The 27,528-nt window shown below is 37.4% G+C and overlaps 1 protein-coding gene across 1 annotated transcript in view; it reads right to left on the bottom strand.

Moving 5' to 3' along the window:
- TMPRSS11A (transmembrane serine protease 11A) overlaps window positions 1-26,552 on the bottom strand; it is a 61,729-nt gene extending 35,177 nt beyond the window's left edge. The window contains exons 1-3 of the mRNA XM_010365548.2: window positions 26,406-26,552; window positions 4,571-4,692; window positions 2,656-2,774 (exon numbers count right to left, since the gene is read on the bottom strand). Coding sequence (XP_010363850.2) covers window positions 2,656-2,774; window positions 4,571-4,692; window positions 26,406-26,416 — 252 coding nt within the window. The 5' untranslated portion in view covers window positions 26,417-26,552. The remainder of the gene's footprint in view (window positions 1-2,655; window positions 2,775-4,570; window positions 4,693-26,405) is intronic.
- Between the last annotated feature and the right edge of the window lie 976 nt (window positions 26,553-27,528).

Here is a 27,528-nt window from a genome sequence, read left to right as displayed (position 1 = left end):
CAATCATAAGGCAAAACAGTGAAAAAATGATTATCTCAGTTACAGATTTCTGTTTTGTAAAGAACAACATGGTCAATATTAGTAGAAGACAGAATGGATAAGTGCAGTGTCTACAACCAACATACTATCAATATCTAGAAAATGTAAAGAACTTCTGCAAAGCAATACAAATAAGGTAAAAAAGTAAGTCTACCAGAAAAATAGGCAAAGAATATGTATAGGCAGTTTATAGAAATGAAAGTCCAAAAAGTTAATAATTATACATAACAATGCACAGACTCATTAGTAATTAGAACATGCAAAGTAAATCACAGATAAAATACTACTTTATACCTATTAGTGTGGCAAATTCAGAAAGTCAAATAATATCAAGTGCTGTGGACTGAATGTTTATGTTCCCCTGAAGTTTATATTTTGAGATCCTAACTCTCAAAGTGATGATAGAGGAGATGGGATCATTGGAGGATAGTTAGGTCATGAGGGTGGAGTTCTCATGAAAGTCATTAGTGTCCTTACAAAAGAAAGTTCTCTTATGGCTTCTGCCATGAGGGACACAGCAAGGTGGTGTTCTATGAACCAGGAAGCAGGCCCTCACCAGACATCTGCTAGATCCTTGATCATCTTCATCTTGGAATCTTCAGCCTCCAGAACTATGAGAAATAAGTGTTCATTGTTTAAGATACCCAGCCTATGTATTTTTTGTTGTAGTAGCCTAAACATACTAAGATACTAAGTGTTGGTTAGATGTGGGGACATGAAATCCTCATGCATTATAGATGGGAGTGCACACTGATTCAGCCATTTTGAAGAGCAAACCTGCACCAATTGGTCAAATTAAGTATATGTACATTCAATGACCTAATAATTCTGCTTCCAGAAGTACTTGCATAGGTCTATAAGTAGGAGTCTGTTTAGTGTGGCATTTCTTGGCATGACAGGCAAGTAAAGTATAGTAGATACACACTATGAATTAGCAGTTAACAGCAATAAACTAAAGGTATATATAGTAACAAAGATCTTTTTAAAAGTTCTCAGTAAAAAGAGGTGAAACAAAAGTGATTTATAACACAAAATATAAGTTAAAAGCATGTGCATGCAAAACAACAAAACATATTTTTGTAAGAATGAATACAAACAAAAGAATACCACATGAAACATAGAATGGTTGCCTGCAAGGGGGAGGGTAAGCGCTTATGCTATGGTGATAAAGGAGGATAAATAAATAATGACAACCAGAGAAGGGCCTTGTAGGTACCCATGATGATAATATGTCCTTATTTAACTTAGTCTTAGCCTTTGAAGGAGCACATGCTTAGCTGAAACTTAAAAGTCCATTTTTAAATAGAGTTTCTGTTCATCATGCACCTCTGCATTTCTCTCACTTCTTTTAGACCTATTGCATTCTTGTCCGTTTACTTCAGTGAAGACAGAATTGCTTAGTTAACTTACGACAACAACAGTAACAGTAGTGTTGGCCATAAAACATCAATTAAACAAATTTCAAAATTTCCCAGTAAATTGTAACATTTTCCATCATTCAAAGAATGTGTTTATCTTTTTAACTAAAGCAAGTTAAGAGTTTTCTTTTTTTACATTGAGGAGGTTATGTGGAGTCACTTAGGACTGGAGGAGTAGAGGACGTATTTGGGTGTATAGGTGCAGGCTCCAAGTTCATCCTAGCATAACTCAAGAATTGATTGCAAATGCTCTTTTATAAGATGCTCTGCATGTGAAAGAATGAAGAATCTATATCAATCTGTAGACATTAATTATTGGTTGGGAAAGATGAAACCACAAAATTTAAAAACTGTACATGATTTAATGTTAACTGAAAATAGGGATTATAAACTCCACGATATTATTGTAAATATGATACCATTAGGTATACTATGGACAAAGAGCAAATGATCACAGGAAGAAAAGATAAATGATTTGAGAAAGAAAGTGTCTTAAAAATGGTTCTTTGACTAAAACAAACCAACACATTTGTCCTTTCTTTCTTTTTAAAATAACTCTCTGCTTCTGTGCTTCCTTGTCAGAAAAATTACTTTGAACCTAGTTATCGAGTGAGAGTTCATGGCATTCTGAGTGGAATGATTATATAACTGAGTGTGCTTTTTTCTTTTTGGGAGCATTCTTGCACTTTAGCTTTAACAAAATTATTAGCATTTGACTTGATTACTACAAAAAAAGTCTGAGTTTTTTGTCTTTATCAATATATTTACAAGATGAATGTAAATTCTGAAAATACTCAAAATCTTAAAATGTAGTCTTACAAAAAAGTGTGTGGACTTATAAAAACTAGTTTTGGTATGATTAAGCTTCTCTACTGGGGAAACTTAGTGGAATTAGGGAAGAAATGGGCTAGGATATCTTGGCCTCAATTCTCTTACCTTTAAATAAGGTAGTTGAGTTAGAAAGAGGGGCTTATTAGAATCGCCCATTTTTTAGACATGCAGATTCCCTTACTCCCCTCTCCCCGCCTACCCATTTCATCAGACTCTGATTAAGCAAGTCTGCTATGGGGCCTAGCAATCTGCAAGATGATTCTAATGTGGGTGGTCTGAAAATCATGTTTTTAGAAATGGAGAAATGATCCACAAAATCCCTTCCACTTGCATTATTCGGTGATAAAAAGAAGTTTACCTGACTCACCAAATTTTCGGTCATCTCTCGTAAGTCCTTAAGTTGATATGTGTTGCTTTGCCCAAAATTGTTATTGATTTGTGGATCTAAAATTTTAAAGGAGCCACGATAGTACTCCATTTTTTGCTCTGTAATGGAAATGAAAAATAGGAAACTAAATGGTTTGGACAAAGATTTCAGAACCCAATTGCAGTGGGGCCAATATAAAGTCTTGAATATGTCCCTGGGCTCCTTCATAATGGAATTTTGTTTAAAAAAATTAATGTTTTATATTAATTACAGTAACTGCCATTTATTGAGTTTCTACAATATGCCAGGCACAGTACTGTGCAGTTTTCATGAATTAGCTCATTTAATCCTCACACCAGCTCTCTAAGATTGGTATCACCTTCATTTTACAGATAAGAAAATTAAGGCACAGAGGCTTTAAGTAACTTGTTCTATAACTAGTAGGTGGCCTGTCCAAGCTTTAAATCCAGACAGTCTAGCTGTAGAGCTTGAACATTTCATTGCTACATTGCTCCTTGCTGAGTTGAAATGTGTACCACCATACGCTCTGGTGGAAGTAGAGATAAGTGAACGTCCTTGTGAATTTTGATTTGTAACAAGACAGTCATGCACACTAAGAAAAACTTGAAAAGAAAGTGTAAAGAGGAGCTGTCTTGAGATTGAAGATGAGACTAGTGTGCAACAGGGATAAATCTATTAGGAAATGTAAGAAAGGAAAGTAGTTGGGACTCCTAAGGAATTTCGTAGTCTGAGGAGTAAGGCCCAGAGGGGGTAAGAAAGCTACAGAGTTAAAGATAGAGAATGGAAAAAACACAAGACAACCTAAATCCTTGAGAAGCCTGGCTCAGGGAAGAGGCAGTGGGTTTCTAGACTACAAATTAAGGAAAGAAACAGGGATATGAGGAAGGCATATGTCTTAAGTGGGAAATCTCTGGACCTTGTAATATTTTTTTGGACTTCCTGATTACTTATCCATATGAGTCATACTGTTATCAAACCTTACTCTCATTGGGCTTTTATGCAACCAAATAAACAGACCTGAGAATCTTTTGCCAATGGTATAAACTACAGCTGGGGTTGTCATATAAGGCCTAGGACTATAAGCTTAAGCCCTTCAAGGCTCCAAATAGAGTCTTTGCTCCCCCATTTAGTCTGTGGAAGGTGACGACAGATAAGACCATTAAAGTGAGCAGCCTGAGTTATTTATCACATACATTCATGTGAGAGTGACATTGTAGAGATTTGTCAAAAAATATAAATGGCTTGTGTTCTCAGAAAGAGACTCAATATAAAAAGAGGATCTTGAAGTGCATTATTTGTATAATTACAAATATATTTATTGATAAAAATATACTCCCCGAATATTGTTTTGGAAAGAGTAAATTTTTTTCTCTAAAAATAAATGATAATATTGTGTCATACTATACGTTTTCAATCATTTTAAAATTCCTTATTTTATTAGACAAATGCTTTTCTTTTGCCTTAGAAATGCTTGGACAGAAAATGATAGTTCATGAGTAAAAGAGCCAATTTTAATAACTAATTTATCATAGCTTTTCATTTTAATGTATAATAAGTGATGAGTTATTTATTATAATTACTAGTAAGTTTCAGACAATTACAATTTTTCATCTTTTTGTGTAGATTCTCACACAAATCTAGATTGAGAGTTCTAAGGAAATTAGAAATCCGTCTACTTTGTTTAAGCTGTATCCTGAGCATCCAGAAAAGTAGTCACATATAATAAGCATTTAGTACTTGCTTATTGATGAAATGACTGAAACAATTAAACATACTCTGTGAAAATTTGCAGGCAAATGTGCAATTTTTTAGATGAAATTACATTTACATATATGTAAATGAAGCTTTGCCAAAAAATAAAATCAAATAGAGTGAAATCCTTAATTTTACTTACCAAGTACTAGGAAGTGAACCAGGAGACCTATGGTCACTGCCACCACTGTCAGGGACAACACAATGAGAACGGCAATCATCCATGGCTTCAGATACCTTCTTTGGGTGCCAAATCCTACTGTCCTGCAAAAAGGAAGGGCCCACTGGTTACTCTCAGGTAGTAATGCTGCAGGTTTTCAGCTCTCCTTAGACAAGTTCAAGCTGCTCTAGCCTGCCTTTCCCTGCAAAAAGTTGTTGGTCTTTAATTTTGTTCAACATCATCTTAGCCTGAGAAGATGTGTTAAAAAAAAAAAAAAAATCAGGATCTAGGAATCCTAATGTTGCTCCTGGTTTCTATTCTAGAGGCATTTGGTGGCCTCTTTGTGGCAGTCAGGAATGGTTTCTCTTAGCAGCATGGTGCAAGGTGGCACATATGCTTGAAGAGGGACCATTCCACCTTTCTCCAGCACTTTATTATCTCTTTTATCTATCTATCACTTTAGAGTTTACGAAGTGATTTTAAATCTATTATCTCATTTATTTTTATCTTTTATCTTTTATTTTTAACTATCATGAAAATGTTCAGATATAAAAAATTACTAAGAATAGTATAATTGAACATCCATATTTTATATATATATATATATATATAATGTTATTACATCAATTGTTAACACTTTTGCCATATTTGGCTCATTTATTTTTTTCTACTGCTGTATTTTAATGTGAAATAAGACATCACGTCTTTTTACCAAATCATTATTATAAACAATTAGGATATGTCCAACATAACCATGATACTATTTTTGTTTTGTTTTGATTTTTTTTTTTTTTTTTTTTTTTTTTTTTTTTTTTTTTTTTTTTTTTTGGCGGAGTCTCGCTCTGTCGCCCGGACTGGAGTGCGGTGGCCGGATCTCAGCTCAGCTCACTGCAAGCTCCGCCTCCTGGGTTTAGGCCATTCTCCTGCCTCAGCCTCCCGAGTAGCTGGGACTACAGGCGCCCGCCACCTCGCCCGGCTAGTTTTTGTATTTTTTAGTAGAGACGGGGTTTCACCGTCTTAGCCAGGATGGTCTCGATCTCCTGACCTCGTGATCCGCCCGTCTCGGCCTCCCAAAGTGCTGGGATTACAGGCTTGAGCCACCGCGCCCGGCCAACCATGATACTATTAACACTCCTAAACAATAAATAATATTTCTGCCATATCATCTAATACCCAGTCCATCTTCAAATTCCCTCCATGGTTTCATTATAATTACAAATGGTCTGTAAAAGCCGGGACATCATTGAGGACCGTGTAGTGCACTTGGTTGTTATGCCTTTTTAATCCCTTTTAATCTAAAAGAGTCCTGCTTCTTTTTGAGTTTTTAGTGACATTGACCATTGAAGAGATCAAGCTAATCGTCCTTTAGAAAATCTTACTTTCTGGACTTGTCTGAATGCTTTCCTGTGGTATTATTTAACTTGTTCTTCTATATCCCTCATTTCCTATAAATTGGATTACCTTTAGATTTTCTTTAGATCTGAAGTCTCGATTAGATTTTGGTTAAATTCATTTGGCAAGAATACTTCAAAGGTGATGCTGTTTATTTTATATTGCATCATACCAGGAATAAACATTTTCCACAATTTTGGAGGAAAAAATAACTCTTTGCTGTTCTTCTGGCACCTATGATCAGCAACAATGCTTATCACATTAAATCAAATATTAGTTTGCGTGTATGTTCACTTCCAGATAGCTTCTCAATGGGCTGCATTAGTCTTGTTCATCTTTTTACCACTAAGACCCAGTAAGGCACCTGGTACAGAGTAGGAATCATATAAATCTGTGAGAGTCAGGCAGGAATGATACTAACATTATACAGGAAATAACAGAGGATGAGAGGGAGGATATCTGTTTAAGGGGCCAGGTCGACTAACTCCCGTGCTTGTTCTCTAAAACTTGCTATCATAGTGAATTTTACTTACCCATTTTATCGGAGTTTATCTCTTTATGTGTGTATATTGATAGCCTAAATTTTTTTTTTTTTTTTTGGAAAGAGAGGATATTTTTCATAGTTTCTTCACAGGATCGGTTGATTTATAAAAAGTTTTTCTTTTGACTACAAACCAATTTGTTTTGTTTTGTTTTTTTGAGACAGAGTCTCGCTCTGTCACCCAGGCTGGAGTGCAGTGGCGCGAGCCGGCTCACTGCAAGCTCCGCCTCCCGTGTTTACGCCATTCTCCCGCCTCAGTCTCCCGAGTAGCTGGTACTACAGGCGCCCGCCACCACGCCCGGCTAGTTTTTTGTATTTTTAGTAGAGACGAGGTTTCATCGTGTTAGCCAGGATGGTCTCCATCTCCTGACCTCGTGATCTGCCTACCTCAGCCTCCCAAAGTGCTGGGATTACAGGCGTGAGCCACCTCGCCCGGCCTTATGAAACTTTATTTTATATATAAATGCCAGGATAAAAGGTAAAACTGTTTGGACCTAAAATAGTTAAGAAGATAATACTTTTGGCATAAGTAATAAAATTAATCAAGAATCCTAGTGGAATGTGAGAGACCTGAATGCTATTGAGTAAATATTGACCACGTGTGCACTGACTGATTAAAAATAATCTAGAGAACTGGCTGTGGAAAGGCAGCAGGTACTCTGATAGACACGAGCTAACATGCTCGAATAGAACAACAAACAGAAGTCCCACGGGATGTGACATTATTTAACATCTTAAATGGCTTAAAACATACATTCATAAGTGAAGGAGAGCTTAAAGACTGTTTAGTATGATTGAATTGCTTTCCAAATGAGGAAAATGAAGTCCGGTGATGATTAAGTAATTTCTCCCGTATAATAGAGCTACTAGTTATCTCAAACTCAGGTCTTCTAACTTATAGGACACAAATTTATTCTCAGTGCCTCTCGATTGATTTCATTCAAATTATTGAATAAATTTATCATTTATGTATTAATCTATTCATTCAGTCATACATGTTCAATTTGTTCAACCCTTCATTTTCTCATAGAAGCTTATCAATACACCTTCAAGTCATTTGAAAAGAAAAAGACCAAAGGAGAAAAGTTAAAACTGAAGGAAATTTATAAGCTTTCAATCCATTTTCCAATTAGAGCACAGTTCCTCTGAGTAAAAAAAAAATGGAGAAAGTAGATGAAAGAATCACATTTCCCACCACCAAGACACACATAAAGTCACACTGATGGGAACTGAACTGTGGGATCAGAGCTCAAGAGTGGTTCAATACCCATTGACATACTGATCAAGTGTCATGGAAGTCATATCTTCAGATCCCACAGAAGGAGCTGTGAGCATCTGAGGGAAAATGGTGACCAACAGACTAGAGTGATAAGTTGTTAAAGAGTGTTTCTCCTTTTGAGGAAACATTTAGATAATATAGCAGATGTGCACTGCCAGATTACAAAAGCTGCAGAAGCCATAGGAGAAAGCTGCAGCTACTAAATCCTATTTGAATAAATTTTCAACTTACTGCCCACTTTTATCAATATAAACAAGGAATACGTAAAAACAAAAATGTATCACCACTGGGCGTGGTGGCTCACGCTTGTAATCCAGGTACTTTGGAAGGCTGAGGTGGGCAGGTCACTTAAGGTCAGGAATTCAAGACTCTCCTGACCAACATGGTGAAACCTCATCTCTAGTAAAAATACAAAAATTAGCTGGGTGTGGTGGTGTATACCTGTAATTCCAGCTACTCGGGAGGCTGAGGCACCAGAATTGCTTGAACCCAGGAGGCAGAGGTTGCAGTGAGCCGAGATGGTGCCACTGCACTCCAGCCTGGGTGACAGACCGAGACTCCATCTCAAAAAAAATAGTGTCATCACCTTCCCATTCTGGAGAGGTCATATTAGTCATTTTTGGAATATTACTTCAGATTTGAAAAGAAATACACTTGGTAAAGGCTTTTGGAATCTAACTTTTTGAAATTAAAGATGCACCATTTTGCTCCTGCGTTTTTTTATGCTTTGCTTGTGTTAATAAAACAAACACAGGTGTATTAATTTTCTATTGCTTTGTAACGAATTACCACAAATTTAGCAGATCAAAGCAACACCTATTTATTAGCTCACAGCTCTGTATGTGGCATGGATGGGCTTTCTGCTCAGAATCTCACATGGATGAAATCAAGGTGTTGATTGGGGCTTTCTCATCTGAAATTTGTGATCTTCCTCCAAGCCGATTTAGGTATTAGGCAGAACTCAGTTCCTTGAAGCTGAACTGAGGTCTCTGTTCTCTTGCTGGCTGTGAGTCAGAGGCCTCTCTCAGCTCCCAGATGCCATCCATTACTTGTCACTTGGCCATCTCCATCTTCAAAGCCAGCAGTGGAGAATCTCCCTCACAACAAATCTCTCTCACACTTTGAATCTCTCTATTGGGAAAGCCCGAGCTCTTTAAAAATGTCATCCGATTAGGGTAGGCCCATCAAGGATACTCTCCCATCTTCAAGCCAATTGATTTATTGGGACCTTTATTATATCTGCAAAATGTCCTCATAGCAGCACCCAGATTAGTGTTTGACTGAATAATTGGTACCGGTACCAATATTTTGGTACCAATTAGTGTTTGACTGAATAATTGGTACAGGTACCAATAATAATTGGTACACCCTCAGGTATGTACACCGGAGGGTGGGAATCTTGGGGGCTTTCTTAGAATTCTGCATGCCATAACTGAAAATACTATGACTTTCAGGAAAATGAACAGAAATCTATAGCCTTCAGAGAAAGCAAGTGAGATTTAAATATTCTTTCATTTTTGTAGGGGTGGTGAGGGAGAACTATTTGATGAAAAGGGAATTTTATGGTAAGCCTAGAATTAAAAATAACTAAAGGATATTTTACTGAGGTAGTAATTTTGGAAATAAAAAGTAAACTCTTAAAAATTAAAATGGGAAGAAAGCTAAAAGTAATCCCTGATTATGACTACTTGACACTCTGCAGTCTTTGGTGATGTTATGGTGACCAAGAAGGAGCCCGTGGTGAGGTGGAAGAGCCTTGGTGGGCCAAGGCGAAGGTAGGCATCACCTTTGGAGGTTCACCTGGCCAAACAAGAGATGGGGCAGATCCTTGTGGGACAGACAGCCCAAATGGATGTGAGTCCCCAGAGTACAGATGATCCTTATTCACAGTAACACATTATCCTTACTCAGAGTAGCACAACTTATAATTTCCATGAAATCCAATTAGACCAAATCCATTAGACCTTCATTCAGTTTGATTATTTGGGATTTAGAAGGATGCAGTCATGCCAGTTTTTTTCTAAAGATGTTATCAATAAAAACAGGGTGATAATTTGAATAATTTCATGACTTTGCTTTCTGCAATCTTGCAGACTGAAAGACACATTCATTGGAGAATATGCAAAGCAGTATGGATTGTTAATGATCAGAGCTGGGAATTGCAGTTTCTCAGTAACAAAGTTCTACGCTGGCAACTTCTGTGTATGTGAGTTCAAAGATAACTTGAGTCAAGACAAAGACATTGTAAACCCTTTACTTCACGAGGGTCTTACTTTTCCTAGAAAAGCCTTTCCCTGAAGGCAGCCACTTAGGCAACTCCAGGATCAACCACATGCCTTTATCATTTTATCTCTAAGCTCCAAGTCTCTTCTTTGGGGGAGATTTGTTTGTTTGTTTTTGTTTTTTGTTTTTTGCTTTCTTGTAGATATATTAATAGTGTATAAATGTAGATGCATGTGACTATTACACAAATGCCAATTTACAGATAGGATATTTTTCCACAAATCTTCATGAAGAAGTCCAAAGTAGACTATCTGATTTTAAAAGGGATTATTGGTCAGATTTCCAGGCCAAACTACAAGTCTACTTAACTCCCAATGTAACCGAACAAAGGTTCTAAGGTACTAAATTCTGTGGAGCCATTTCACCCAGAAAGCTTTGCTTCCCTTTTCCTAGCCTAGGACCTATTTCTGAAAGAAAGTACTTATAGAAGCAAAGTGATAACTCTACTTTTACTAAAGGAAATTCTGGTTCTTTTTGAGGGACTGAACTTAGTCATTTGCTACAAGGAAAGCAACCTCTTGTGGTGACTTAATATACTCTGATATGTGGATATCTGTCTGGGTATTCTATGACTATTTTAGAATGACCATTTAATACCCAAAATGATAGAATATAGAACTGCTATTTAGGAAGTGCTGACTTTGTAGAGATTGTTGATATATTTTATTCTCCAAACACTGTTGTCAGTAGAATAATTCATCATCATTTTATAGGTGAATAACTTGCTCAATTCATGCAGCCAGTACGCAGAGTTAAAACCTACTGTGGCTTTTATGACTTAGAAGCCTGTTTTCTCTGTGATGTCAAATTGCCCTTGGGAAACACTTTTTTTCCTTCTTCGGAATAGGCTTCCTTTTTACCCAAATGAACAATTTGTGGAACTTCAAGTAGCATAAAAGGTAAGTGAAAGGTTTTATAAAGTGAGTGTAGAGGTGGTTTTACTGATAAGAAGCTCCACCAATCTTCATTGTGATTATGTTTCAAATTTGATTTTGCTTTCATATCTCCTCCCTTTCCACTGGCTTTAAATTCTCACATACTTTCACAAAGTTAGAATTCCTTTGCTCCCCATCCCCACAGAGGTTCCCATAATGGTGGCCAAAGTAATGTCATGGAAAAGAGGCCTGTGAGACAAATGTGTATGGAAAAATTAGTGACCACATTTGGAGTTGTTTGTAAACTTCAAAGTCTTTTACTTAATTTGACACTTTTTGCTATTCTTCTAAATATTCTCTATATGTATTAATTCTTGATATGTTATGTGTACACATATCTTCTTCCTTCTAAGTGTGCAAGATGTTGAAGATGGTGAATAAATCATACACAGCATTGGGGCATTTCTCAAATGGTGTTTCCAAGTAGTGGAGGGAAGAGAGATTTCACGTATTCAAATAGATTTGGAAAAAATGGTTTAAATCAGCAGCCCCAGCCTTTTTGGCACCAGGGACTGGTTTTGTGGAAGACAAGTTTTCCATGGATGGAGGTGGGGGGATGGTTTGGGAATGAAACTGTTCCACCTCAGATTATCAGACATTAGATTCTTATAAGAAGCGTGTAACCTGGGTCCCTTGCATGCGCAGTTTACAATAGGGTTCATGCTTCTGTGAGAAGCTAATGCCTCTGCTCATCTAACAGGAGGCAGAGCTTGGGTGGTAATGCTCACTTGCCTACTGCTTACCTCCTGCTTAGTGCTGTGCTGCCTAGTTCTTAACAGGCCATGAACTGGTACAGATCTGCAGATCTGCAGCCCAGGACTTGGGGATCCCTGGTTTAAATAAAGTTAAATGGAATCCTCACTTATGCAAATCTTAGCGCCTTTAATGGTTTCAAATGAGATTAAAGATGAGCAGCTTTTCTTAGTGTTTTTTAAATATATCTGAGAACTAATACAACTCCAGGGCCTAATACACCACCTAGCTCTTACAGACTTGAAAACTACTGGTTGAATTAGATTGGAATAAAAGTTTTCCAAATATACTTTTTAATCCCATCTCTACTGGGATGGTGGTAAAAAAGTATTTCTTGGGGCCAGGCATGGTGGCTCATGCCTGTAATCCCAGCACCTTGAGAGGCCAAGGTGGGCGGATCATGTGAGGTCGGGAGTTCGAAACCAACCTGACCAATGTGGGGAGAAACCCCTTCTCTACTAAAAATACAAAATTAGCCAGGTGTGGTGGTGCATGCCTGTAATTCCAGCTACTGGGGAGGCTGACGCAGAAGAATTGCTTGGACCCAGGAGGCAGAGGTTGTGGTGAGCCGAGATCGCACCATTGCACTCCAGCCTGGGCAACAAGAGTGAAACTCTGTCTCGACCAAAAAAAAAAAAAAAAAAAAAAAAAAGGATTTCGAAAAGGTGGTTCTAGATATATTCTCATGGGATATCTCATGGTCAGATAGGTCAACAGAAGAGGAAGAAACAAAGAAAACATTTTCTATTCCTTCTGCCTCTAACTCCCAGATATGAGTAGGGGTGAGGTGCAGCAAAGAGGGAATTGCAACATCAAATAAAATACCACTGTGAATCCAGACCAAATGTAATTCTCTGTGGAAAATGATGAAGAGATTTAGGCTGAGCTGAGTTTGGGGAACTCAGGGAAGGCAAGTTAGGAGCCAAGAAAAGAAAATATGTCATTTCCTCACCTGCCTAAAAAAATGCCTTCATCCTGGTCCCAGGGACAGAAATTAAGCAAACTAACCAAAACAAAACAGAAAAAGGGAAAAATTAAAGCATAACCGAGGAGATCGAGGCTGAAGGTGATTGAGAACACCTTTCCTGGGTTCCCCATGGATGTATAATTCATCCCCGGGACAAGCACACAGATACTCACTGTTGATCACATCTGGCCTCTCGGGCTGGAGTTCCTACAGGTTCCTATTGCCCTGCCTTTCCTCTAGCGTCCATCCAACACTAATCAGTGAAATTAATTTCAATTTCTTATCCCTTCTAGATCTCCCTGCCCTCATTCAGTTAATGATCCCTCTCTAGCTGTATCCTGAACTATGACTGGTATTTATTTAACTCCCTCTCACCTTGAGATATTAGCAAAATATGTAGTTTTGTCATCCTAGCTTATAGCTGCAGAGGCTTTCTTCAATAGCACTGAACTTAGACTTTGAATTAATGATACAGCACAGTCACATATTAGTTTAAATTAATGTGACGTGAGTGAACTGACTTCTAATTGGGAGTGGTACAGCATTAACAATAAGAGCCAATATCTGGAGCCAGACTGCTTGAGTTCAAGTCCCAGTTGGCCACTTGCTAGCTTTGCAATGTGAGGCAAAGCATTTGACCCTTTTGTGTCTTAGTTCTTCCATTTGTAAAATGCAAATAAAATTGATACCTATCTCATAGGATTTATATGAAGATTAAATGCATGAATACATATTAAATGTAACCTACATAGAGTAAATAATATATAAATGTGAGATGTTATCATTCTTTTTATTGTTATTATTATTACATACTTGATAGAAATCTGCCATACTGAGAAAATGAGCATTTTCGTGTGAGGATATATTTTGTATGTAATTTTGATGACAGTAGCATTTTGGATTTTAAGATCATCTTGGAGTTGTCCCATATGAGGGAGTTTAGTTAGGTAAGGTATCAGGAAGTACCAGAATATTTTTAATGCAACATTAACCAACAAAAAGTGTACTCCAGTGTGGCCTAGAATGACATAATAAAAGGAAGATGCTATTTAATTAGTACACTATTAAAAATTGATTAAAGGGTTGAGCCACAAAGTAAAACTTATTACAGAATGTTCTACTTTTCTAGAAAAGGTATGTAATGCTTAACATTATGCAGTGTGTATGTGCGTGTGTGTTTATGTATGTACATGTGTGTATGCACACTTAGCTTTAACATGTTTTGGCACTAGGTGCAGAATCACCTACAAAAGTTTGTAAGGTATATATCAGGTTGGCGGTTAAGGATCATGTTGAAATGATATGCCTGTGTGCAAAAGGAATTGTTTGTATTCAAATGCCTGTGTCAGGGTCCTGTACAATGTAAATATGACTTAACAAACTACTTCTATGAATTTACCAGCCATTACAATATTTATGATTTCTTCTTTGTCCTTTCTTTTGTCTGTCTCAGGATCCATTCAACTGTCCATCTATCCATCCATCCATCCGTCCACTTATCCACCCATTTTTGTTTCCCACAATGTTTTAGTGGGCCTCTACTGTATTTTAGATGTCATGTTTGGCTTAGGGAGGCAGGGATGAATAAAACATGGTTTCTCTACCCTCATGCAATTCATGGTACAATATTTAATACTTTAGTCTCAAGCTGTGCTATGACATTGAAAATAATGAAGCATTGTAAACTTATTTTCTGTAAATATTTAAAATAACACAAATAACAAATTTCCATTGCATTAACAAAAAAAAAGGAGAGTTTAAGATTTTTAAAAAAGAGACCTTCTATAGGCATCTTGGTATTGCAGATATGAAACTGCCTTTTAAGGTCAGTAGACTTTGGTGTCAGTCCTTGCTTATGACTCTAGCATGTATCTTGAGTTTATAAAACCTCTCTGAATTTCAGTTTTCTCCCCTGTAAATTGATGATAATAAATACTACCTAGAGATGTAAAGCCATGAAATGAGTAAATGAAGGACTCTAGCATAAGTCCTACTCTGGGTCAGGAGTTGTCATATAGGTGATCTCATGTAATTGTTGCTACAGCTTGATGTGGTAGGCTTTATTATTACCATTTTACTAATGAGGAAACGGATTCAGAGAGGAAAAACAACACAAGTGGCAGAGATAAGGTAAGGGAAGGACTTATTTGTCTCACTTCAAAATGATCTGTTCTGTTTGTAACCAGATCACCTTGATAATGTTGTAAAAAAGCCTTTAATAGTGTATATTCAGGTCTTGCTTATATTACTTTCATATCTCCAGTGGGTCAATTTCTTGTCATTGCCAGAGATATTTCAGAAACATATCTATGAATCTGTTGGGAATAGGAAGATATGGATAGCTTCAGTTTAATGTCCAGTAACTCTGTGATCTGAGGCAACTTTTTCCCCCTATAAATAAGGCAGGCATAGGGACTAACTCACATGAAGATTGTAAGGAATAAATGAGATAATGTGCACAAAATGATTCAAATTTAGTAAGTGTATAATAAATGGTAGCTGTCGATGTGTTACAAATGAATCATCACCCACTGTGGAATCATATGCTTATCTGATCATAAATTCTTACAAACTAGGTTTCCAACTACTTTATACACATTTCTGTCATCCTCTCTCTTTATCTATCAAATATTATTCCTTATATGGCAGTGATACAGTTTGGCTGTGTCCTTACCCATATCTTATCTTGAATTGTACCTCCTACAATTCCCACCTGCTGTGTCATGGGAGAGACCCAATGGGAGGTAATTGAATCATGGGTGTGGCTCTTTCCCATGCAATTCTCATGATAGTGAATAAGTCTCATGAGATCTGATGGTTTTATAAGGGGGAATTTCCCTGCACAAGCTCTTTCATCTTCTGCCATGATTTGAGGCCTCCCCAGCCACAAGGAACTATGAGTTCATTAGATCTCTTTCTTTTGTAAATTGCCCAGTCTTGGGTATGTCTTTATCAGCACTGTGAAAATGGACTAATACAGTAAATTGGTACCAACAGAATGGGGTGCCACTGAAAAGACACCTGAACATGTGGAAGCAACTTTGAAACTGGATAATAGGCAGAGGTTGGAACAGTTTGGAGGGCTCAGAAGAAGACAGGAAAATTTTGGAAAGTTTGGAGCTCCCTAGAGAGTTGTTAAATGGCTTTGAACAAAAACCTGATAGTGATCTAGACAATGAAATCCAGGCTGAGATGGTCTCAGATGGAGATAAGGAACTTGTTGGGAACCAGAGCAAAGGTGACCCTTGTTATGTTTTAGCAAAGAGGCTGGTGGCATTTTGCCCTACCCTAGAGATTTGTGGAACTTTGAACTTGGGAGAGATGATTTAGGGTATCTGACGAAAGAAATTTCTAAGCAGCAAAGCATTCAAAAGGTGACTTGGGTGCTATTAAGGCGTTCAGTTTTATAAGGAAGACAGAACATTAAAGTTCAGATAATTTGCATCCTGACAATGTGATGAAACAGAAAATCCCATTTTTTGAGGAGAAATTCAAGCTGGCTGCAGACATTTTCATAAGTAATGAGGAGACGAATGTTAATCACCAAGACATGGGGAAAATGTCTCGAGGGCATGTCAGAGGTCTTCAAGACAGCCCCTCCCATCACAGGCCTGGAGACCTAGGAGGAAAAATAGTTTCGTGGACAGGTCCAGGGTCGCTTTGCTATGTGCACTCTAGGGACTTGTTGCTCTGTGTCCCAGTTGCTCTAGCTGTGACTAAAAGAGGCCAAGCTACAGCTTGGGTCGTGGCTTCAGAAGGTGCAAGTCCCAAGCCTTGGCAGCTTCCATGTGGGGTTGAGCCTGCAGGTACACAGAAATCAAGAATTGAGGTTTGGCAACCTCCACCTAGATTTCAGAGGATGTATGAAAATGCCTGGAAGTCCAGGAAGAAGTTTGGTGCAGGAGTGGGGCATTCATGAAGAACCTCTGCTAGGGAAGTGCAGAAGGGAACTATTGAGTCAAAGCCTCCTCACAGAGTCCCTACTGGAGTGCTGCCTAATGGAGCTGTAAGAAGAGGACCACTGTCCTCCAGACCCCAGAATGGTAGATTCACTGACAGCTTTCACCATGTACCTGGAAAAGCCACAGACACTCAACACCAGCCCATGAAAGCAGCCAGGAGGGAGACTGTACCCTGCAAAGCCATAAGGTTGGAGCTGCCCAAGGCCATGGGAACCCACCTTTTGCATCAGTGTGACCTGCATTTGAGACATGGAACCAAAGGAGATCATTTTGGAGCTTTAAGATTTGACTGCTCTGCTGGATTTCAGACTTGTATGGGGCATTTAGCCCCTTTATTTTGGCCAATTTCTCTGATTTGAAATGGTTCTATTTATCCAGTGCCTGTCCCTCTGTTGTGTCTAGGAAGTTACTAACTTGCTTTTGATTTTACAGGCTCATAGGTGGAAGGGACTTGCCTTGTTTCAGATGAGACTGTGGACTTTTGAGTTAATGCTGAAATCAGTTAAGACTTTGGAGGACTGATGAAAGGCATGGTTGGTTTTAAAATGTGAGGACATGAGATTTGGGTGGGGCCAGGGGTAAAATGATATGGTTTGGCTGTGTCCCCATCCAAATCTCATCTTGAATTGTAGCTCTCATAATTCCCACGTGTCATGGGAGGAACCTGATGGGAGGTAATTGAATCATGAGGACAGATCTTTCCCATGTTATTCTTGTGATAATGAATAAGTCTCACAAAATCTGATGGTTTTATAAGGAGGAGTTTCCCTGCAAAAGCTCTTTTCCTTTGTCTGCCACTGTATAAGAAAGACAATCACGCCTTTCACCTTCTGCCATGGTTGTGAGACCTCCCCAGCCATATGGAACTGTGAGTCCATTAAATCTCTATCTTTTGTAAATTGCCCAGTCTCAGGTATGTCTTTATCAGCAGCATGAAAATGGACTAATACAGGCAGACATTTGGAAAAGAAACTAAACAAATCAAGAAAAGGTTGCTACAAATCAGCTTTTACATCTGAATGATAAGCACATTATTTCAATTCATTAACTATAGACAGAACCTTATGGATTGACTAGTATTGGGAATATTTTACTCAAATTCTAGAAAACCTAGCAAATAACCTTCTTAACATCAACCCTGGTGAAGAATTTTTGGTGAAGTCTCCAAAAACAATTGCAACAAAACAAAAATTGATAAGTGAGACCTAATTAAACTAAAGAGTATCTGCACAGCAAAAGAAACTATAAACAGAGTAAACAGACAATCTACAGAATCAGAGAAAATATTCAAAAACCATGCATCTGACAAAGGTCTAATACCTAGAATCTATGAAAAACTTAAATCAACAAGCAAAAAACAAATAACCCCATTAAAAATGGGCAAAAGATATGAACAGACACTTCTTAAAAGAAGACATGCAAGTGGCCAACAAACATGAAAAAATGCTCAACCTTACTAATCATCAGAGAAATACTCTCTCACACCTGTTAGAATGGCTACTATTACAGAGCCAAAAAACTGCAGTTGCTGGTAGGGCTGCAGAGAAAAGGGAATTTTTATACACTTTTAGTGGGAATGTAAACTGGTTCAGCCACAATGAAAAGCAGTTTGGAGATTTCTCAAAGAACTTAGGACAGAGCTGTTTAACACAACAATCCCATTACTAGGTATATACCAAAAGAAAAACAAATCATTATACCTAAAAGACATGTGCACTTATATGTTATTGCTGTGCTATTCACAATAGCAAGACATGCAATCAACCTAGGTGCCCATCAATAGTGGATTTCGGTTTTTTAAAATGTCACAAAGATACTCCTCAAGAAGAGCAACTCCAAGACACATAATTGTCAGATTCACCAAAGTTGAAATGAAGGAAAAACTGTTAAGGGCAGCCAGAGAGAAAGGTTAGGTTACCCACAAAGGGAAGCTCATCAGACTAACAGCAGATCTCTCAGCAGAAACTCTACAAGCCAGAAGAGAGTGGGGGCTGATATTCAACATTCTTAAAGAAAAGAATTTTAAACCCAGAATTTCATATCCAGCCAAACTAAGTTTCATAAGTGAAGGAGAAATAAAATCCTTTACAGATAAGCAAATGCTTAGAGATTTTGTCACCACCAGGCCTGCCTTACAACAGACCCTGAAGGAAGCACTAAACATGGAAAGGAACAACCAATACCAGCCATTGCAAAAACATGCCAAAATGTAAAGACCGTCAGGGCTAGGAAGAAACTGCATCAACTAACGAGCAAAATAACCAGTTAATATCATAATGACAGCATCAGGTTCACGCATAACAATATTAACCTTAAATGTAAATGGACTAAATGGTCCAATTAAAAGACACAGACTGGAAAACTGGATAAAGAGTCAAGACCCATCAATTTCCTGTATTCAGGAGACCCATCTCACATTCAGAGACACACATAGGCTCAAAATAAAGGAATGGAGGAAGATCTACCAAGCAAATGGAGAACAAAAAAAAGCAGGGGTTGCAATCCTAGTCTCTGATAAAACAGACTTTAAACCATCAAAGATCAAAAGAGACAAAGAAGGCCATTACATATTGGTAAAGGGATCAATTCAACAAGAAGAGCTAACTATCCTAAATATATATGCACCCAATACAGGAGCACCCAGATTCATAAAGCAAGTCCTTAGAGACTTACAAAGAGACTTAGACTCCCATACAGTAATAATGGGAGACTTCAACACCCCACTGTCAACATTAGACAGATCAACGAGACAGAAAGTTAACAAGGATATCCAGGAATTGAACTCAACTCTGCACCAAGCAGATCTAATAGACATCTACAGAACTCTCCACCTCAAATCAACAGAATATACATTCTTCTCAGCACCACATCACACTTATTCCAAAATTGACCACATAATTGGAAGTGAAGCACTCCACAGCAAATATACAAGAACATAAATTATAACAAACTGTCTCTCAGACCACAGTGCAATCAAACTAGAACTCAGGATTAAGAAACTCAATCAAAACCGCTTAACTACATGGAAACTGAACAACCTGCTCCTGAATAACTACTGGGTACATAATGAAATGAAGGCAGAAATAAAGATGTTCTTTGAAACCAATGAGAACAAAGACACAACATACCAGAATCTCTGGGACACATTTAAAGCAGTGTGTAGAGGGAAATTTATAGCACTAAATGTCCACAAGAGAAAGCTAGAAAGATCTAAAATCGACACTCTAATATCACAGTTAAAAGAACTAGAGAAGCAAGAGCAAACACATTCAAAAGCTAGCGGAAGGCAAGAAATAACTAAGATCAGAGCAGAACTGAAGGAGATAGAGACACAAAATACCCTCCAAAGCAATCAATGAATCCAGGAGTTGGTTTTTTGAAAATATCAACAAAATTGATCGACCGCTAGCAAGACCAATAAAGAAGAAAAGGGAGAAGAATCATATAAACGCAATAAAAAATGATGAAGGGGATATCACCAGCGATCCCACAGAAACACAAACTACCATCAGAGAATACTAAAATCACCTCTATGCAAATAAACTAGAAACCCTAGAATAAATGGATAAATTCCTCGACACATACACCCTCCCAAGACTAATCCAGGAAGAAGTTGAACCTCGGAATAGACCAATAACAGGCTCCGAAATTGAGACAATAATTAATAGCTTACCAACCAAAAAACCTCCAAGACCTGGTGGATTCATAGTCAAATTCTACCAGATGTACAAGGAGGAGCTGGCACCATTCCTTCTGAAACTATTCCAGTCAATAGAAAAAGAGGGAATCCTCTCTAACTCATTTTATGAGGCCAGCATCATCCTGATACCAAAGCCTGACAGAGACACCACAAAAAAAGAGAATTTTAGACCAATATCCCTGACGAACATGGATGCAAAAATCCCCAATAAAATATTGGCAAACCGAATCCAGCAGCACATCAAAAAGCTGATCCACCGTCATCAAGTGGGCTTCATCCCTTGGATGCAAGGCTGGTTCAACATACGCAAATCAATAAACGTAATCCAGCATATAAATAGGACCAGAGACAAAAACCACATGATTATCTCAATAGATGCAGAAAAGTCCTTTGAGAAAATTCAACAGCCCTTCATGCTAAAAACTCTCAATAAATTCAGTATTGATGGGACGTATCTCAAAATAATATGAGCCATTTATGACAAACCCACAGCCAATATCATACTGAATGGGCAAAAACTGCAAGCATTCCCTTTGAAAACTGGCACAAGACAGGGATGCCCTCTCTCACAACTCCTATTCAACATAGTGTTGGAAGTTCTGGCTAGAGCAATCAGGCAGGAGAAAGAAATAAAGGGTATTCAATTAGGAAAAGAAGAAGTCAAATTGTCCCTGTTTGCAGATGAAATGAGTGTATATTTAGAAAGCCCCATCATCTCAGCCCAAAATCTCCTTAAGCTGATAAGCAACTTCAGCAAAGTCTTAGGATACAAAATCAATGTGCAAAAATCATAAGCATTCTTATACATCAGTAACAGACAAACAGAGAGCCAAATCAGTTATGAACTTCCATTCACAATTGCTTTAAAGAGAATAAAATACCTAGGAATCCAACTTACAAGAGATGTGAAGGACCTCTTCAAGGAGAACTACAAACCACTGCTCAGTGAAATAAAAGAGGACACAAACAATTGGAAGAACATACCATGCTCATGGATAGGAAGAATCAGTACCGTGAAAATGGCCATACTGCCCAAGTTAATTATAGACTCAATGCCATCCTCATCAAGCTACCAATGAGTTTCTTCACAGAATTGGAAAAAAACTACTTTAAAGTTCATATGGAACCAAAAAAGAGCCCACATTGCCAAGACAATCCTAAACCAAAAGAACAAAGCTAGAAGCATCATGCTACCTGACTTCAAACTATACTACAAGGCTACAGTAACCAAAGCAGCATGGTACTGGTACCAAAACAGATACATAGACCAATGGAACAGAACAGAGTCCTCAGAAATAATACCACACATCTACAGCCATCTTATCTTTGACAATCCTGAGAAAAACAAGAAATGGGGAAAAGATTCCCTATTTAATAAACGGTGCTGGGAAAATTGGCTAGCCATAAGTAGAAAGCTGAAACTGGATCCTTTCCTTACTCCTTATATGAAAATTAATTCAAGATGGATTAGAGACTTAAATGTTAGACCTAATACCATAAAAACCCTAGAGGAAAACCTAGGTAATACCATTCAGGACATAGGCATGGACAAGGACTTCATGTCTAACACACCAAAAGCAATGGCAACAAAAGCCAAAATTGACAAATGGGATCTAATTAAACTAAAGAGCTTCTGCACAGTAAAAGAAACTACCATTAGAGTGAACAGGCAACCTACAGAATGGGAGAAAATTTTTGCAATCTACTCATCTGACAAAGGGCTAATATCCAGAACCTACAAAGAACTCAAGCAAATTTACAAGAAAAAAACAACCCCTTCAAAAAGTGGGCAAGGGATATGAACAGACACTTCTCAAAAGAAGGACATCATCCATACAGCCAACAGACACATGAAAAAATGCTCGTCATCACTGGCCATCAGAGAAATGCAAATCAAAACCACAATGAGATACCATCTCACACCAGTTAGAATGACAATCACTAGAAAGTCAGGAAACAACAGGTGCTGTAGAGGTTGTGGAGAAATAGGAACACTTTTACACTGTTGGTGGGACTGTAAACTAGTTCAACCATTATGGAAAACAGTATGGCAATTCCTCAAGGATCTAGAACTAGAAATACCATATGACCCAGCCATCCCATTATTGGGTATATACCCAAAGGATTATAAATCATGCTGCTATAAAGACACATGCACGCGTATGTTTATTGCGGCACTGTTCACAATAGCAAAGACTTGGAATCAACCCAAATGTCCATCAGTGACAGACTGGATTAAGAAAATGTGACACATATACACCATAGAATACTATGCAGCCATAAAAAAAGGATGAGTTTATGTCCTTTGTAGGGACATGGGTGAAGCTGGAAACCATCATTCTCAGCAAACTATCAGAAGAACAGAAAACCAAACATCACATGTTCTCACTCATAGGTGGGAACTGAACAATGAGATCACTTGGACTCAGGAAGGGGAACATCACACACCGGGGCCTATTATGGGGAGAGTGAGGCGGGGGAGGGATTGCATTGGGAGTTATACCTGATGTAAATGATGAGTTGATGGGTGCTGACGAGTTGATGGATGCAGCACACCAACATGGCACAAGTATACATATGTAACAAACCTGCATGTTATGCACATGTGCCATAGAACTTAAAGTATAATAATAAAAAAAATTTTTTAATGTCATACATATAAACCATGGAATACTATGCAGCTGTGAAAAATGAAGTCATGTCCTTTCAGCAACATAGATGAAGTTGGAGGCCATAGTCCTAAGCAAACTAATGCAGGAACTGAAAACCAAATAAGACATGTTCTCACTTATAAGTGGGGGATAAACATTGAGCACACATAGACATAAACATGGGAATAATGGACACTGCAGACTACTAGAGAGAGAAGGTTGGGAGGAGGGCATAGGTGGAAAATCTACCTGTTGGGTGCTATGCCCACTTGCAATGTATCTGTGTAACAAACCTGCAGATGTATCCACTATAGCTAAAATAAAAGTTGATATTAAAATTAAATTAAATTAAAAAACAGTTATTCTTCTCTTAGAAATTACTAAAAAGAAAGAAAGACAGTTAAGTTACCCTATTAGATAAACTCAGGCTCTGACTCTATTGTTCAGATTGAAATTCCAGCTCCTCCACTTATTGGCTTGTGATATTGGGCTACTTTCTTCACCTATAAAATGGAGATAATATTACCTAAATCATAGGATTGCTGAGAGAATTAAATACACCAATGTAATGTAATGTGTATTATAGTTTGAATGCTTATTTATAGTAAGCACTATGAGTTTGCTGAAAACTAGCCTAAAAAGTAATATTTAATTGGTAATTTATAACAAGTTTAGTATCTAGTAACTAACATGGAGAGTTTGCTATTTTTAATTCTGAAGGTATAAATTTAGAATATATTAGGAAATTCTCATGACAAATTAAAAGTTGATTAAAGCAATCATCTGAAGTGAAATTAAAATATAAAACATGAAAGCTTACAAAGGACCTGCCCGGGACTGTCTTTTTCTCTAAATGTGATGAGGAAGAGAATTCTGATTTTTTGCATTTATTAAACAATACTGAAAATAAAGAGCTATGGGAAAAGAGAGATGCCAGACTTCCGGGAACAGGATAAGAATCTCACCTGAAGAAGTCATTTGGTATTTTATCTTTTGTAAGAAAGATAATTGAGGTACTTAAGTGAGTGAATCATTCAATTAACAAAAGTGTAGGAAAAAGTAGGTGTATGGGTATTCCTAAAGGAAAATTCAAACAGAGATTTACACCAAAACAGAAAGAATCCCTGCAATACAGAAAAGAGAGTAACAGAACCCATAGAGAAGAGATCCAAGGTTCATGATAGCAGAAAGAGCAAGCATACGAATCGAATATATTTGACAAGGCTTCCACATTGTGTTTCTTGTTAATGGAGAAGTAAGAATGGCAAGCATGACTGTAGAACATATTGTAGAATGACTGTAGATGAGACATAGGGTATTGTAGTAATTATTAACCATCTGCTTTGCCTCAATTCTTAAGCCTACCTGTTTGTGTGATGTGACATCTCCTGCAAATCTTCCAAATCCTAAATTAATATTGCATGAATTTGGCTTAAAGAAACCATAACCATTCAATGTTTCCCACCATTTCCTTTCTTTTTCTTTTCTTTTCTTTTTTTTTTTTTCTTGAGACAGAGTCTTGTTCTGTTGCCCAGGCTAGAGTGTAGTGGCATGATCTTAGCTCACTGCAACCTCCGACTTCCGGGTTCAAGTGATTTTCTTGCCTCACCCGCCCAAGTAGCTGAGCCTACAAGTGCATGCGCCACCATGCCAAGCTAATTGTTGTATTTTTAGTAGAGATGGGGTTTCACTATGTTGGCCAGGCTGGTCTCTAAATTCTAGCCTTAAGTGATTTGCCTGCTTCAGCCTCCCAAAGTGCTGGGATTACAGGCATGAGCCACCACACCCAGCCTGTTTCCTTTCTTTACCAGCAGGTCTCACTGATGTCTGGAACAATGGCATTGACCACTGATTCTACCCTTGTAACTTACTTCCCTAAGCTTCAAACACTCCTATAAATATATTAATGTTCATAGAAAAGGACACTTTTTGTGCCCATGAGTTTCATATTTTAAAAGAATGATTTGGAGAATATGAAATATGAAAAACTGAAAATCCTGTTTTACAATATCATGATTCTATAAACATGGATATGCATTTTCACATTCAATATACTTCAATAATTTAATAGTAAAATATTAATTTTTAAAATATTTTTTAAACAGTAAAACATTAATGCTAGATATTTTACATCTGCTTGCCCATTCATTTGTTCAACAAATATTTATGGAGTGCTGGTTATGTTTGAGGCACTGAAGACCCTTGCTGAGGGTCTCAAGAGACTTTTTGTCAATTACTATGTGGTTACTGAGGGACTGATGCAAACATGCATTTTATAAATGGGGAAGGAAGCCTAGTGAAGTTCACTAACTTAGTGACCAATCTCGTATCAAATTACCATCTCTGAAATTCACCGAGTGGAATCCTTGCCACCCAGACAGGCTGCAGTAGCTGATAAGGAAGACTGGACTCTAAGGAGTTGAAGAATCCAAGGAATTATAGCCATGATTCTGGCTTCCCACAGCCCTCTAGACCTGGAGACGTCCCCTAACTTCTGTTTCCCTCAAATTTCTTGCTTTAAAATGGGAGGTAACGATACTTGCGATACTTGTTCTACTTAGCCACAAGGCTGTCTTAGCTATTAAAGGAAATAACATACATAAAGATGTTTTGAAAATAGTTTAAATCTAAGCAATGGTGAAATATTATTATCATCATGGCTGTTTAAAATCACTATTTTAACTGTATATAAAGTTATGCCGAGGAATCTTATTTTTTCATATTCTTTGCACATGGCATACCCTATTTTGAAAAACAATATCCAAATAATTTATGTATTTTTCTTCAAAATGTAATAGGAAGAATTGTAGTGAATAGGCATGTTTTCTCAATATTGAGCTCATTTTCTCATTTTCCCACATAGAAGCCCTGGGTCTCCTACGATAGAGGCAGGTGTCTCTGCAGCTATTTACCTCTCAATCTGCACTAGTTCCACAAGGACCCACCAAAAGTACAAGTAAACACAGCAAAAGAGAAAACGCTATAGAAGCTAAATTTTGTCAATATTGCTGAAAAGAGGCTTGTTTTAAAACACATAAACACCCTCCTTCCACAGACACAAAAAATCAAAACCAGTTAGGACACAATGTAATATAGTTTTTCATTAGCCTTTTCTAAAATCTTAACTATTGAACTTGGCCACATGAAATAATGCCAACAATTTTTATGCAAAAACATTGATTTCACAGAGAGGAATTAATTAATCCAGGATGCTATAATAATTCCAGAAATTTTTAAAAACCCAATGCAGATTGAATCCACTAAAGACACCTCACTAGCAGTCCTCTACACATCAGGAATGTGGCCACTGATAGTACAGCAAACAAGCCGTCTATAAAACAGAACTGAACTTACCGATACATCATGTACAGGAGGAAGAATATGATCTTGCAGGTCTGCACTCACTGAACACAACTTTCTAATCAACTATATGACATCTCTAGATGTATTAGAAGTCTACGGCTCAAAGAAATAAGGAAACAAATTACAAGTAGTTGAAATGAAACTAGTTAGACAAGTCTGAACAGAGAGGTTTCAACCCATGGAATACCTTGAAGAAAGCCACAGACAGCATAGTCCCAACAAGAAAGCAATATTTTTTTTGGTATGGACTAATTTTGTTAAAGGAGGAGAAGCTGGTTACAAAGATTAGAATGAGAAATATCTTAGGAATGTACTAGAATTAAGAGTTTAAAAGAGATTATGGTAGGTATACAAGTATCTTAAAGAAGCTGTCACATAAAAGCTCTAGATAAAAACAAACAGATCTTCTTGAAATCTAAATACATAATAAAAATATAACTCAAGAAACATTCCATAAATTCATATTGAACAGCAGGTATCTCCGCATCTTACAGAAGTATAGTGAATTTACTAGTACATAATAATTTTTTAAATGCCTACTTCTGAGAGTACAGGCAAATAAATTAATATAAAACTATATGTTTCCTCAAATGACTTAATGTGCTAAACGTTGAGAGACATTTATCAGAATGAAAACAAGAGAAGAAATAAGCATTTTCAATTAGACAAACAACATATGAATACATGACTTTAGTAAAAAAAAAAAAAAAAAAAAAAGAGACTAAAACCATGTTTGATCATGACCTAATCTTGGTCCCTTTCCTTCTCCCTCAGAAGCAACTAGTGTTTGGAGGAGCGGTGTTAATGCTTATAATGCATAAAAACCATTTATGCATTTTAATTTAAAAGTATCACATTGTATACATTATTGTGTAGTTTGGTTGTATTTGTTTAACACTGTGAAGATCATTCCATTTTGCAAAACACAGATCTCCCTTATTTTTTTTGCCAAGTGTATGAAGGACGAAAATATTTAGTGTTTAGCCTTGATCATGCACTTATAACCAAATGGTACCCATTTAAGGGGTAACACTGCTTTAAATAGAGGATTTCCACAGTCATTGCTTCTAGCAGTTGAGGAAAGCACATTTGAAATCTTTCTACACAGTACAAC

This window comes from Rhinopithecus roxellana, chromosome 2 (genome assembly GCF_007565055.1).
Source record: "Rhinopithecus roxellana isolate Shanxi Qingling chromosome 2, ASM756505v1, whole genome shotgun sequence".
Taxonomy (NCBI): domain Eukaryota; kingdom Metazoa; phylum Chordata; class Mammalia; order Primates; family Cercopithecidae; genus Rhinopithecus; species Rhinopithecus roxellana.
Note: the sequence above shows the minus strand (reverse complement) of the source record. Positions and strands in the feature narration are given on the sequence as shown.